General features: G+C 39.0%; 1 protein-coding gene and 1 long non-coding RNA gene across 4 annotated transcripts in view; one reads left to right on the forward strand and one right to left on the reverse strand.

The window, feature by feature from the left end:
- The window catches only part of LOC138370646 (uncharacterized), a 39,476-nt gene extending 34,739 nt beyond the window's left edge, over positions 1-4,737 (forward strand). Inside the window, exon 4 of the long non-coding RNA XR_011230190.1 lies at positions 4,221-4,737. This is a non-coding gene — a long non-coding RNA (uncharacterized lncRNA). The remainder of the gene's footprint in view (positions 1-4,220) is intronic.
- Positions 51-12,062, reverse strand: Tti1 (Telo2 interacting protein 1). 3 transcript variants are annotated; one of them, XM_069335260.1, is made up of 12 exons: positions 11,787-12,002; positions 10,114-10,253; positions 9,061-9,238; positions 7,908-7,974; positions 6,679-6,853; positions 6,231-6,443; positions 5,446-5,618; positions 4,669-4,892; positions 3,737-3,919; positions 3,020-3,232; positions 705-2,356; positions 51-257 (listed from the first exon to the last, which is right to left on the reverse strand). In XM_069335260.1, exons 5-12 carry the CDS (start codon positions 6,841-6,843, stop codon positions 192-194), a joined length of 2,889 nt encoding a protein of 962 aa, XP_069191361.1. In that variant the 5' UTR covers positions 6,844-6,853; positions 7,908-7,974; positions 9,061-9,238; positions 10,114-10,253; positions 11,787-12,002; the 3' UTR covers positions 51-191. The 3 variants fall into 3 exon arrangements, with proteins under 3 accessions (XP_069191361.1, XP_045600522.2, XP_045600523.2); XM_045744566.2 differs by lacking the exon at positions 7,908-7,974 and having other exon boundaries at positions 11,787-12,062; XM_045744567.2 differs by lacking the exons at positions 9,061-9,238; positions 10,114-10,253; positions 11,787-12,002 and having other exon boundaries at positions 7,908-9,007.
- Between the last annotated feature and the right edge of the window lie 1,817 nt (positions 12,063-13,879).

Here is a 13,879-nt window from a genome sequence, read left to right on the forward strand (position 1 = left end):
TGGTTTCTAGCTTCTGATTATGATGTAAAGGTCAAAGGAAAAATGTCAGGTTTGATGGTGTAAAGTTTGTTTATGGTTTGACTTCTCTTGTGATTCAGTTACACCCATAGGTTTTCACATACATATTGTTTGCTTTATTATTAGACAAGAATATTACATTTTTTAATCAATGACAGCATCACCCAGTGATCCTAAGACAGCTGGTTGTATAATTCAATAACTTCTTGTGGTAGTTCTTTGCGGCCAGTGCCATTTATCTGTGGAAAGTAAATAGACATTGATTACTACTTTTATTATGTACACAATTTGCATATATTGTTTTAAAAACTCAGTATTGAATGTAATGAGATATCTATCTATCTATCTCTCTCTCTCTCTCTCTCTCTCTCTCTCTCTCTCTCTCTCTCTCTCTCTTTTTTGGTGGGCCAAAAAGAAATAATTTAAAAGAAATTAAAAAGCAGATAAATAATTGGTTTTCCTTGCAATCTCAGAAAGAAGGATTATACTCCCATTAATACCTTTAAGTATAATATAAGAGATTTAAGTTTAAATAGTAAAATGGACTACATATTTTCTAAGAAACTACTAACAAAAGGCAAAAATTTGCACAAGATGCATTTAGGAAATATACATTGGCTATGTAGACCTTAGATATTCACAAAAATGTACTAAGTTAGGCACATGTTGACTACACAAAGGCTCACCTTGACTGATGATAAATTTGGTGTTGGTGGAAGAATTCTTACAGGTGACTGTTGATGGGCTAAAGCTAACCACACATGATGTGGATGACTCTGTGCCAATTGTTTCACCAATACAATCCCAGCATTGCAGAGTTCAATGGGCTGCCGATTGTCCAAGTATAGCATTAAAACATTCACAAATTTTGCCATTTCAGTAACATCTAATGTTAATATTCTTACAAAATTTGGTAGTGTCCTTAATAACACCTTCTGGGCACGATAAGCAGCTGTCATATAGTAGCCACTCCTCTTGGTCTTCTCTAAGCTTGTACGACTCTGACTTTGGAGAAAGGACAATAGTGATGGAAATACTCCTTTCAAAGTACGCTGTCGAAGGAAATCCCCACTGGTGATAACCATTGTTGATAGCACTTCAAGAGCGCCCACCATCACTACAAAATCAGGGTCCTTCAGCCTTAAAACTAATGGTTTCCATAACTTATGTAAAACTGGCAGTCTCTGATCTTCCCACTGAGATAAAGCTGAACAGCCTGCCTTAATTACTTTCATCACTAAAATTTTAATTTTCCTATCCTGGAAATATAACAAATGAGAACATCTTTCCAGAATATCCACAACAAGCTCAATATATCTTGGTATTTCTCTCTTCTCTTCACTTTGATCTGGGCTGTCCTCACTTACTTCATCATCCTTATCCTGCTGACTGTTATGCTTCTGAAAATTCTCGCCACAACTGCCCTGTACATGCTCTGTTTCTATGATATAATCACTTTCTTTAATGCCTTTTTTAACAGTCATTTGATCTTTGTGGTAGTTCTCTAAAAAAAGGGCAATAGGTCCACGTTTAACATATGCTGTAGAATGTTGAAAAGCCTCTTTCTGTTTTGTTTCAGATTGTCCAATATTAACAGTGTTATTTAGACATATATTAACATTACTAGTTTCAAAATCCTTTGAAATCACTTCAGCTTTAGACTCATGTTTAACAACAGCAGTAACGTACACATGCAAAACTCGCACCAGAGGTAAAGCTTGTTCATTATGATAAGTGTCAAGGCATGCTAGCACATCCTCTACTAATTCTTCTGTGAAAGATATAACATCAATATTAGCATATTCAAGAGAGACTTGAAGAACCAGAGGTGCTGTAGGATATTGAGGCAATTTCTTGAGTCTCATAGAGAGTGGGTACCAAAACTGAGGGACACTATTTTCAATGAATTTAGCAACATTTTCATATCCGCAGGATTGTGCCATTTCTTGCAAGGTATTGATGGCAGTGTGACCGACCAACACATTAGCTTCCCCAGCTTTCTCCATTACAGAACACAGAACTTTGCTTAGGAATATATCAAAATTAGTGCCCATCATTTGAGCACAAGAACTCAATAAATTCAAAGCATTGGCAACAAGCACCACATTACTTTTAACAAAATCAATAGAAATATTGTTCTGCTTGTTCACTGGAACTAAAGAGGCACCTAAATCTTCTGTGGTGTTAGGATGTGCATCATGCTGAGTGAGAACACAGAGTGGGGCACTGAAGATTTCTTTACACATAATCACGTCCAACACATTGTGCACGACCTGTTCACTCTCCTCATGTGGAGTGCTGCTCCTCTCTTTCCCTTTCAACTTTCTTTCATCTCTCCCTGTAAAATAATAATTAATGTTACCAAACAAATTGAGAACTCGCAATATTACTTTTATTACGTATAATTAATGTAGTACAATTTTTGAATCATGTAACTTAAAAAATTTACAATTCAGGTACTGAAGTAAAAATCATTACAGTACAGTATATGGGAAAAACATTTGAATACATAAGTTTGAGAGTGGATAGTGAATGAATATAATATAGTTTGTTCAACAATATCTTCCTATCTCACTTCTGCACAGTTTTTAATATAGCAAATGACTGCAATATTAGAGCAGATATATTAACTTGCATAGCAGCCAGATGTAATACTGGAGAGAGCAATAGCAATTAAAGGAGCTTGTTAGATTACATACACACAAACACATCATACAGATGTTTGTAACTGCAATCTAGCCAAGCCTAACTTGATTAAAATGTTGACCAAACCACACACTAGAAAGTGAAGGGACGACACCGTTTCGGTCCGTCCTGGACCATTCTCAAGTCGATTGTGATTGATAGGTTTTTGATGTGACTGATTGTTGACTGATAGGTTTTTGATGAGGTTTTTGATGTGATTGATTGTCGACTGATAGATTTATTGATAGATTGATTGTTTATTGATGGGTTTTATTAGTTACAAATGAAAATTATATGGAGTTTAAATTATACTAACCTTGGATAATGAGGGAAAGCATAAGAAGTGTTTCCTTTTGAAGAAAGGTTGAGTGTTGCAGGAAGTCTAAACACAGATCCACCACTACAGTCAGGTTACTGTGGCATCCAATCAGCTGACAAACAGTTCCTATAACCTCAAAGATTCTAACATCTTGGAAATACTTGAAAGACTTCCCCAATGAAGGCTTAATGGTTAACAATTCAAAAGGATCTGAAAGGTGTCAACAATAATGAAGAATTATGCAAACATAAATATGTACGAAGAGCAATATAATGGAAATTAACTTGAAACACTAAGTTGATGGTAAACTTTATTTGAAAGACAGCAGCTCCAATCTTGTCCTCTCTTCCAAAATGCATCAAAGTGATCATTATGGGACGTGAAAGAAAAATTCGAGGTACTCTACCTGAATATGGGCCACTTTTTGCAAAATCGGGCATAAGCCTACCGGGTGATTGCAGACACTTTCTGTGGTGAAAGGGTTAAGGCAAAATATTATCTACAAATAAAGTCAATTCTCAACTTGGTGTTACACTACGTTATTGTCTGCACAAAGTGTTCTATTCAACCAATTTAAATGTTAATTTTAATAAATCTGAATTACTTTAATGTACCAATTGTGGTTAAAAAGAACAGAACCTAATACAATACAAATATAATCAGATAAACTTTTATAACAAGAATTGTAAGTATTATAAGCTTACAAATGCTAACCATGAGCATCGGTCCTTTCCAACAGTAGGTCTGAGTCCATGGTATCCAGGGTAAGTGCGATGGAGAGAGATTGCAGTAGGCGGTGAGAATGATTTGGCCACGACATTAGCCGTGTTATTCTCTCGCCTAAAACTTCTAAGCAGCCCAAAAGTTGACGCACACTTGTCAAAGTTTTAGTGCCATCTAATGAGAAAAGAAAAACAATGTGTACTGTACTTTAAATAAAATTCAAAGTTCTAAGAAGTACAGAACTTGATTTGAATTTACATATAAATTACTATTATTATTTTTATTATTATTAAACTGGTGGTCTTGCACATAACGGCTAGGATATTTATCCTGTGGCAAGGATTATTTGCTATGTTTACCTCATTGTTACTAATTTCCTTCAAGCATTTCCTTATTGTTATGTGTTTATACTTTCTGGTAGATTTTTCTCAGTTTTAGGTTGATCTCTGATCCCCAAGCTTCTCTTACCTTGTAGGGAAAACCACTTGGCTACCAGTAGGCTAGAGTGGGTCTCAGAGGACCGGTGTAATTCCATACAACTTGCCCATCCCAGTGCTAGTTACGAGGAGCTACTGAAGGACCCTCCCGGTAAGATCAAGAACTTCCTTCAGAGGCTACTAAGATTCTCAGAGGGTTCAAACTGTTAGCGAAAGCAATTCCCAAAACATACATGATGAACATTCCTACGAGCCACATCATCTCGGGTACAAAAAACATACCCCGTATACTAACTAAATTCAGAGCTAGATCAGCCTACTACCCAACCCCTTCCCCACTGCAGCTGGGTCTATAAGATGTTTACCTTTGAATATCCACTATCAAATGTTAAGGAGCACTTCACAGAGTGAAACATTGTTCGCAATAAAGGTTTGTTCTTAATTGTAACCGAGACTTACTAAAGAAAGACAAATGCATTACGGTACCTTGTTGCCTACAAACTGTCGGTAGTTGTGTTGACAGAGCATATACACGCTCTTCCAGTAATTCTAGTAAGCCTTGTTTTGAGGATGTGTATTTGCCCTTTACTTCAAGGGCTTGAGTAACTGCCAGCAGCGCCTCCTGTGCTGCGGTCCCAACATCTACAATATCATCACTGCGCAGCCCAACAATTACTTCAACACCCAAAATTACAGCTCCTGTTAGTGACCTGTTAAATGGATACACAATTTAGCTGTCCAACTGAAATCAAATAAATTTCAGAGAATTGATATAAGATTCAAATTAATTTTCATCCATTTGGAGGACACAACTTCATAAGGACTTGCAGTTATTAATAATGGAAACCAAACAAGGTAAACTAAACTACTGCATATTAATCAATATGAAGTATGCATATCAATATTAAGTATATATATTAATCAATATGAAGTATGCATATCAATAAAGCTTGGCTGATTACTTGAAAACATTTGAAACAAATTGATTCTTTTCAGTTTCTTCTTTCTGTGCAGGTGCCCTCAAGTAGTTGCTCAAGAGGTTAAAGCACTGACACTATAGACCTACCAGACCTTGGACTGGTATGTTACAAACCCCACCATCTCTCTACCATAGCCCGTGCTACTTGGAACTTTTTGTTCCAAGTAGCGAATCTTTAACAACAACAACCACCGTCTCTCTGAAAGAGGCAAGTGTTTACCTCTCGGTGAGACAAAGAGCTAGGTCTTACAGTACAGTGAGACCTGCAGTGAGATTATCTTTACCTGCAACACTTGCAAATTAGCTGTTGTGCCCAGTGTACGAGACTAAGCCGTACCCTCCAATGTGAGTAGGTTACCAGTCTTGTCAGTGACTGCACCAAGAGTATCAACTTGTCTGCAGTACTGCATACCCATTCCCTAGTAATGTCTATGGTCAATATTTGTTCAGCTGAGGTCTGAAAAATAAGAAAATATGTTAGATATCATTAAAAAACCAGCACTGAATGTAATGAAATGCCAGGTTCTGGGTGAGCCCAGGTGGCTCCCTGAAGCTACTTTACCCATATAACATGCAAACCTGTCCCAGGCATAGCTCAAAGGAAGTGTCTTCCAACCCATTCCTTTCCTTCTGTTGTCTGGGAACATTACACATAAACAGATTCAACCTCTGGCAGGAAAGACCAAATTGTGATATGACGATAATTGCAGGCCACTAGTACTCGATAACCTCATTGTACAGTAAAAATTAAAATAACAATTTTGTTAAGGGTCTATATCATCTACATTACATCCATATAAATGTATTATAACCCTATTTTCATTATTTGTTTACAAACTTGGGAATAATAACTAAAATAAGCAAATGATGATAAAGATATTGGCCCAGGGATCAACATATGAGAATAATCGACCTTACAGGTTAATTATGTTACTCTCATTTTGTTTCTTCGCTCATACCTCCCAGTCCCCATGATAATGAATGTATCAAATATATGTACAAAATAGAACAAATAAAATAAAAAATAAACAATGAAACATTTAGATTAATACATAAATAATTACCATACCAGTATCTCTTCCCCTGGTTCAGGGAGTGCAAATTTGTTGCTTTCAGTTGATGTTAGTTGCTTTTCCTTTCCAGTCTCATGACCTTTTTCACCAAACAGCTGCTTCTGAAGCTGGGCCACAGTTTCCCCCTCCCCCAACCCATCCACATGCTTCTCTAAGAAGTTATCTCTCATCACCAACACAACAAAGTAGCTCCAGGCATCAACAGCAACCTGCAATATCAAATACTCTATTGTATACAAAAAGTTTTGACATCTTACAGTACATATGTATTTTAAATAAACCCCAGCATTAAATGTAATGAAACCAATTTCCCTGAAGTTATCTTCCTGAAATTACTTCACACTAAAAGAGAGAGAGCCAGTTCATTTATCCTATTTAATTTACAGTATTGTACGTACATCCTTAACAAAATCAGTTTAATTATTAATCAAGCAAGATACTTACTGCTGTAACCTTGTGGCCCTGCTTTTCATCACCAGTGGCAACTTTAGTTAAAGCTGTGACAATACCAGGCAAGAAATTGGCAAATGTGCTACTCAAGATATCCTGTTGCTGGTTGGAAAGTATATCAAATAATTTCTTTTGGCCCAAAACTAACAGAGTTTCCATGGCTTGAATCCTGGAAAAAATAGAAATAAAAGAAATAATAAAAACGGCATGTACTATAGATACCCAACTTTCCAATGTCAGTAAGCAAAATACATTTCCTTTTCTACATCATTCAAATTTACTTAAAACTTTCAATGAAGAAACCAGTGATGAATGTGATGAAATGCCAATTTCTGGGTGAGCTCTGGTGGCTCCACAAAGCTCTCATATACTGACAGCATACTATCTACTGTCACGTCAGCTGTGGAGTTCTATTGGCCTACTGGAGACTAGAGCCAGAACCTGGCCCAATCACAGAGGGGGGTAGGGAGTGGTGACAAGCTATTTATGTATGCCATCACCAGGGAAGGCTACCAGAAAGTCAGCAAGTCAAAACAGACCATTGCTGGCTTCACCAGAAACCACAGCCTCTAAAAAAACACAAGAAAATCCCCAAACGATGTAAACAAATGATTGAATTCTTTCAGAACTAGTGCTATATCAGTCTTGATGGAAGCGCCTTCCCACAGGTTGTTACCGTTTCCTTACTGCTTGACTTTCGTCTTCCTCATTAACTTCCATTCTGTGTTGCCTAAGATCTTACAGATGTTGCATTTTCCTTCACTCAGGTTGCAGTTATAGGTGAAGTGGTCATATCTGTCATTTAAAGCACTGTCGTAGTTGAAGGTATATTTCTTTCTTGATTGTTTGTTTACATTGTTGGGGGAGTTCATTCAGCAGGTTGTGAGGCTTTGATCTGTTCAGAACCCAGCAGTGGTCTGTATTGGTTTATAGACTTCCAGGGCATCTTCCTGGTGAAGTGGCAGAGTGTCACCTGCTTCCTGCACCTCTGTAAGGGGGACCAGGTTCTGCCTGTGTTCCCCAGTAGGCTGAACTGAACTCTATGGCTGATATGATCCAGTAGTTAGGGGCCGTCTCAGCGAGATGGCTTCAGGGAGCCACAAGATACTCCTCCAAAAACTCCAATATAAAAACATTAAAAATAAAAATAAATAAAATATCTTTAATGCATGTACTTACAACTTAAGCTTAGTGCAAGATGTGTGGTGCTAGGCTGACCTTACCTGGAGCAAACCTGGAGAGGGTTTCAGATCTTCAACTCCCCGAGCCCGACCTGGGGCCAAGCTCAACCTTGGATTAATGGTTACAGTTTTATCACAATCAGAAATGCTGAGTGGTTTGTAACAATGCATAAACATGTACAACTGTAGTTATATATAACATGTGTATACAGTGTTAATAATAGTAAAATCAGTGTTTTTTTTAACCCAAAGAATATAATATTGTGTGCATATTAGTGACACAAATTTATTTCTCTATATCGATGCTTTGCATGTTTTATTATACAAATTTCTCAAATTACACTACACACAATTGCATACTATGCATATTGTAGGGGGCCTGGTGGCTGAGTGGACAGCGCTCGGGACTAGTAACCCTAGGGTCCAGGGATCGATCCCACCGATGGTGGAAACAAATGGGCAGAGTTTCTTTCACCTTGATGCCTCTGTTCACCTTCACCTAGCAGTAAATAGTTACCTAGGAGTTAGACAGCTGTTGCAGGCTGCTTCCTGGGGGTGTGCTTGTGAGAAAAAAAAACTGATTGGCAGTTGAGAGGCGGGTCGAAAGAGCCTGAGCTCAACCCCCACAAGCACAACTAGGTGAATACTATAACTGCAAAAACTAGTGAAAAAACAAATCAGTGATACTAAAATAAATCAGTATAAATATATTCGCTGCAATTCAAGAGACCTCCACAGGGCGTCTCATTCATCAGTGATTGTGAATCAGTGATGTCATCATCATATTTCACCTCTCCATCACAGCCAAGGCTGAATATTTTTTTTTTTAAGGTTCCCCATGATCAGGGAATGCATTTTAACAAAATTATACAACAACAAAAAATGTAGATTTTTCCGTGTGCACCTCAACTTTGTCACATTTAACATGCTCACAGTGCAGGGGTTAAAGGGTTAAAATACGGTACAGTATAACTTAGCTTTCAATCCCAAACACACAAAGTGAGCAAATAAAAATCACATTTAAAATGAAGGTGATACTGTTCTTACTTATTTAAGCAGTAAAACACCAAATTATATATTATTCTAATTAATCAAGTTTTATAAGTAATGTAAAAGAGGAGGAAGCCAAGGGACACAGGTAAAAGATTCTATTTCACTAATATGGAAGTACTGAACAGTAAACTGGAGTACTTACTTCAAACTGCGATTCTTTTCCTCCTGCATCAGCTTCAGAGATATGTAGATAGCATGGCCAAGTTGTGGCTTAAAACTATTGCTATAAACCTTTTGCTTGACAGAATCTACACTGTTTTGGATAAGTAGAGAGACTCCTGCCATGGCTGTCTCCTTACATTCCTCACTTATCTTCCCCACTTAAAAAGAAAAAAAAGAGGAGGCCTTTTACTGCATTTAAAGCAAATATTGTAAATTATAATTAACAAATTAAATGCAATGCTTTAAACAGTTGTATCTACCAGTTATATAAATATAAGAATAATAGCTTAAAGGCTATTATTAGGCTACAGGTGGGAGAGGTGAAGCATTAAGCCAGAAAAGTTTTCTAAACTGTAAGAACAATGTAATACTGAGTAAATCCACAAGGGCCATGATGAGGATTCGAGTGCATGGGGAGTTGTGTAAAACCCTGGTTTGTGCTTCAGAGAGGCTGCAGGATCCAGTAAGTTCAGTAGAACTTCGGTTTTAACTCTTTTGACCATGTCGTAGCTTAGTCGATTAAGGCAGCGTCTGGGATGCTCCCGGACTAAGGTTCGAATCCTCATCACGGCCCTTGTGGATTTGTTCATTTGATGCATCACGTTATTGTGATTTATGTGTGTAATGTAATATACTATACTGTATGCTAGACCCATAATAGTTGATATTCAGAATTATGACAAAGTTATTAACATTTTATATTAAATGAGGAGCATACAATAATCCTCTGTCATAAACAGATTAATATGATCCACAAGATGCAGGGAAATGATTACCACTTGTATGTGCTTTTTAACACAGCACATACAAGTGGCTAGATTTCTAAATGTTGTTGCAGTCATGTGGATGCCCTTGCTACCTCTCTGTGGTAACATAAGCGTTGTGAAAATGTCAAATGCAAGTCATTACATGTGGGGTATAATAATGGTATTTCCTCAGCTAATCACTTGTAAAGTGGGATAGTACATGAGATATATATAGGAAACAGGAATACTCAGAAAATATTTAAATAGTCCACATGTTCAACCATTACCTTTCTGAGGATCTGTTTTGTCTGTCACAATGAATATGAGCTGCGTGAAGATTTCTTGGAAGAATGTAAAGTCATCAATAATGGAACGACCAAGGATGACATGCACAACTCCAACTATCTCTTCTTGTAAGTCCCAGGAACTGAAAAGAAGTAAGAGAAATCAAATTCAGCTGTGACCTGCTCTATATCTAATTATATAGATTATGAGCTATATCAAATTTATAATCGTGATCTTCCCATAATATGCCAATCTTGAAATATTATCCAATACTGATTATTCTATTAGTTTCACGATAAACCAGGGGACTCCTGGTTCAACCTTGAAGACGAATGGACATCTGGACACCTCCGCCTGGGAGCCGCCGGATCAGATTCCATTTGGATTTGATGCTGCCATTTGGCATTCCTATGAACGGTCCGGTTTGTTACGACGCCTGGCGCACATATTACTAGGGCTGCGGGGACACTTAAAAGCTTCGAAATCATCTCAAGATAACCTCAAGATTGGGTCACAGAATTGTTGATAGATTTTGAACATTTTCTGGCTGGTTCTTTCGGCGGGGTGACAAGCCCGGCTCCTGCTTGGCTGAGAGGTGCCGGGAGTTGGTGGACCCAGTGTGCCCTGTCATGGTGGGCGGCTGGCTTTTGCTCTGCCGGAGGACACTGGGTGACTTTTACGTTTTAGTTGGGGGCCGAGTTTTTGGTTTTGCTACCCAGTGTTCTCTGTGTAATTACCTAAGTGTAATTATGTAAGTGTAGTTACAGGATGAGAACTACGCTCATGGCATCCCATCTTCCCAGAACTCTATGTTCCTTGGAATACGACCCCCGCGAAGAATCGTTTTTACAACTAGGTACCCATTTTACCGCTGAGTTAAACAGAGGCTACAGTTAAGGTTTTGCACCCAGTAAATCCTCCCTGGCCAGGATACGAACCCAGGACAAAGCGCTCATGGAACGCCAGGCGAGCGTCTTACCACTACACCAAGGAGACAGTTAAGGGGAGCCGGTCGGCCGAGCAGACAGCACGCTGGACTTGTGATCCTGTGGCCCTGGGTTCGATCCCAGGCGCCGGCGAGAAACAATGGGCAGAGTTTCTTTCACCCTATGCCCCCGTTACCTAGCAGTAAAATAGGTACCTGGGTTTTAGTCAGCTGTCACGGGCTGCTTCCTGGGGGTGGAGGCCTGGTCGAGGACCGGGCCACGGGGACACTAAAAAAAGCCCTGAAATCATCTCAAGATAACCTCAAGAAGGTGTGGAGTGGGGCCGGTGCTTGTCACCCTGAGGGGCTCCTGGGGGCTTCCCTCTCATCTGTTCATCTGTGCGTTTATTTGTCACGAGGCATATTAGTTTCCAGTGATAGGCGTCATTCGTTTCGTGATTAGGTTTTGCGATTAACCCTTTACAGGTATGCCGGGGTGCATCAGATCCCATGATCGTCGTCGCCCCTAAATTCACAACAACGATAAACCCCCATTTCCACTTCCATCTTATCTAAACTGAAACTAACCATACATAAACCAGCCTCACCTGGTTTACCAGCCCTCAATCTCACATTATGAGTTCAGAACAGTCAACTGTACTATGGAACCAGACCATTGTAAGGAATATCCATCAAATATCTTGTTTTCTAATTAAAATTTATGTATCCTAAAAAAAAAAATGTCATTACCATTTTTTTCCACTCTTGAGAAGCACAATAAGTGGAAAGAGAAGGTATTCCTTGAGGTGTGTGATACAGCTAGCACTGACGAGGCCTTCTGCAGCGTCCTCGGCGTGTGCCACCTGCTCCACCCCCTGCCTCAGTGCCCGCACACTCTCCACACTCCCTTCCCTCGCCACCCTCACGCTCGCTGGCTTTAACAAGGCAAAAGCTTCCTGAGGATTCATGTCTGGAGAGCTCGCGCATCTCCCGCGAGATGCTCCACGCCTGTGTTTGTTTACCTCTCAGTCAGCTGACGGCTCCTTCAACCAACGTGGCGCCAATTTTGAAACACGTTAAATTAATTAAATATTTTTATTCAGGAAAAGTACATGTATAGATGATTAGTTACAAACATAATGTTGGTTTGATTGATAGAGCTAGTACATACAAAACCTAAAGCCACTAATATGCAAAGCGTTATTTTGGGACTTTTGGGACTCAAAAGTCCCAGATGTGGATGGAATTCAATCTAAAGTCATAAAGGAACTGGCAGAACTATGCCAACCGCAGAAACTCATTTTCAGAAAATCTCTGGACCAAGGGTTATTTCCCCTAGATTGGAAATATGCAAATGTTACTGTACCCTTATTTTAAAAAAAGGCAGAAAGAGTTTTTGGCAAAAAACTACCGTCCACTCAGCTTGACATCACACACCTGCAAGCTCATGGAGAGACTCCTAAGGGAGGGACTCATCCAACATCTCACAGACAACAATCTTGTAAAATCAATGCAAATGGTTTGTTAAAAATAGATCCTATCTTCCAAACCTGCTCACATTTTTGTAAACAGTAACCAGCTATTCAGACAAAGGACTTCCAGTAGATACAGTTTACCTGGACTTTGCTAAAGCTTTTGACAAGGTGCCACATGAAAGACTAGCAAGGAAACTACAGGCACATGGAAAAAAATGAGAAAATACTAGAATGGATAAAACAAAGAAAACAAAGAGTTGTGCTAAATGGGAAGGATTCTGACTGGGTGCTCGTTGATATTGTCCATCCTGACAGGTTGTTTTCTTGGTGGGTTTAAGAGTTTGTCTCATAGACGTCTTCCTCTTGGAGAGGGTGCTTCATCCTGAATTGTGCAAAGCTCTGAGGTTGGGTCACTCAGAGGTTATTGATTATGAGGTACACTAGGAATCATGTACTTGTACATATGGCATGCCAATGACACCTTTCGCAGCTGTATTTTCTGTGTACTGCATACTGTATACTGTAGCTAGTATATCTTTGCCAAGTTCAAAGTCAAGGGTGCTGAGTCTTGACTTAATTGTGGTAGCAGTGTACAAAATTTTTAACACAGATGTAACTGAATTTAACTCTAACCTTAGAAATTTAATATTAAACAACAAAAATCAATTAATTCTAACAGGCAATTTTAATATTGACCTCTGCCAGCATAACCCTCAAGTTGCTAGTTTCCTCAACTGTATGAACTCCTGCATGCTTATACATAGATCACCAAACCAACCGGAATTACTGAAACTGCCCCTACTCTTGACTACATCTGGACAAACCTAACCTCTCCTCTTACTTTAGGAATAATCACTGATAGAACGACATACCATTGCCCCCACATTTCTTCTAACCAGTATTAATAAACCACTTTTAGACATTTTGAAGATAGGCTTTAGGCTGCACAATGAAGCTTCCATAAGCAACTTTATTGCTGCTGCTTGCAACATCTGGGAGACTGAACTCAGTACTACAGCAAACATCAACCTAACTTTAAAACATTTCTTCACAAAACTGAGGCTCTATAATACCAACTGTCCAATGCTAACAAAACAAGTCACAACAAAAAGGATGACAACCCATGGCTTACTAAGGGTATACAATGGAAAGGGCATTTGCCTTTCCATTGGAAAATTTCAGCAATGTGGAGAGGGGGGGACCTGCTGCATGGGTAACAGCTTCTCCTCCATATCACCCTACCCAGGCTTTGTACCCCTTGAGAGGACACTCCAGCCTCAACAACTAGAGTGCAACTCCATGATCTCCCGAGACTGCAGGATGCCTACTACTACTACTAAAATCTATCAACAAAAAGCATGATAATGA

Source organism: Procambarus clarkii, chromosome 32 (genome assembly GCF_040958095.1).
Source record: "Procambarus clarkii isolate CNS0578487 chromosome 32, FALCON_Pclarkii_2.0, whole genome shotgun sequence".
NCBI classification, from domain to species: Eukaryota; Metazoa; Arthropoda; class Malacostraca; order Decapoda; family Cambaridae; genus Procambarus; species Procambarus clarkii.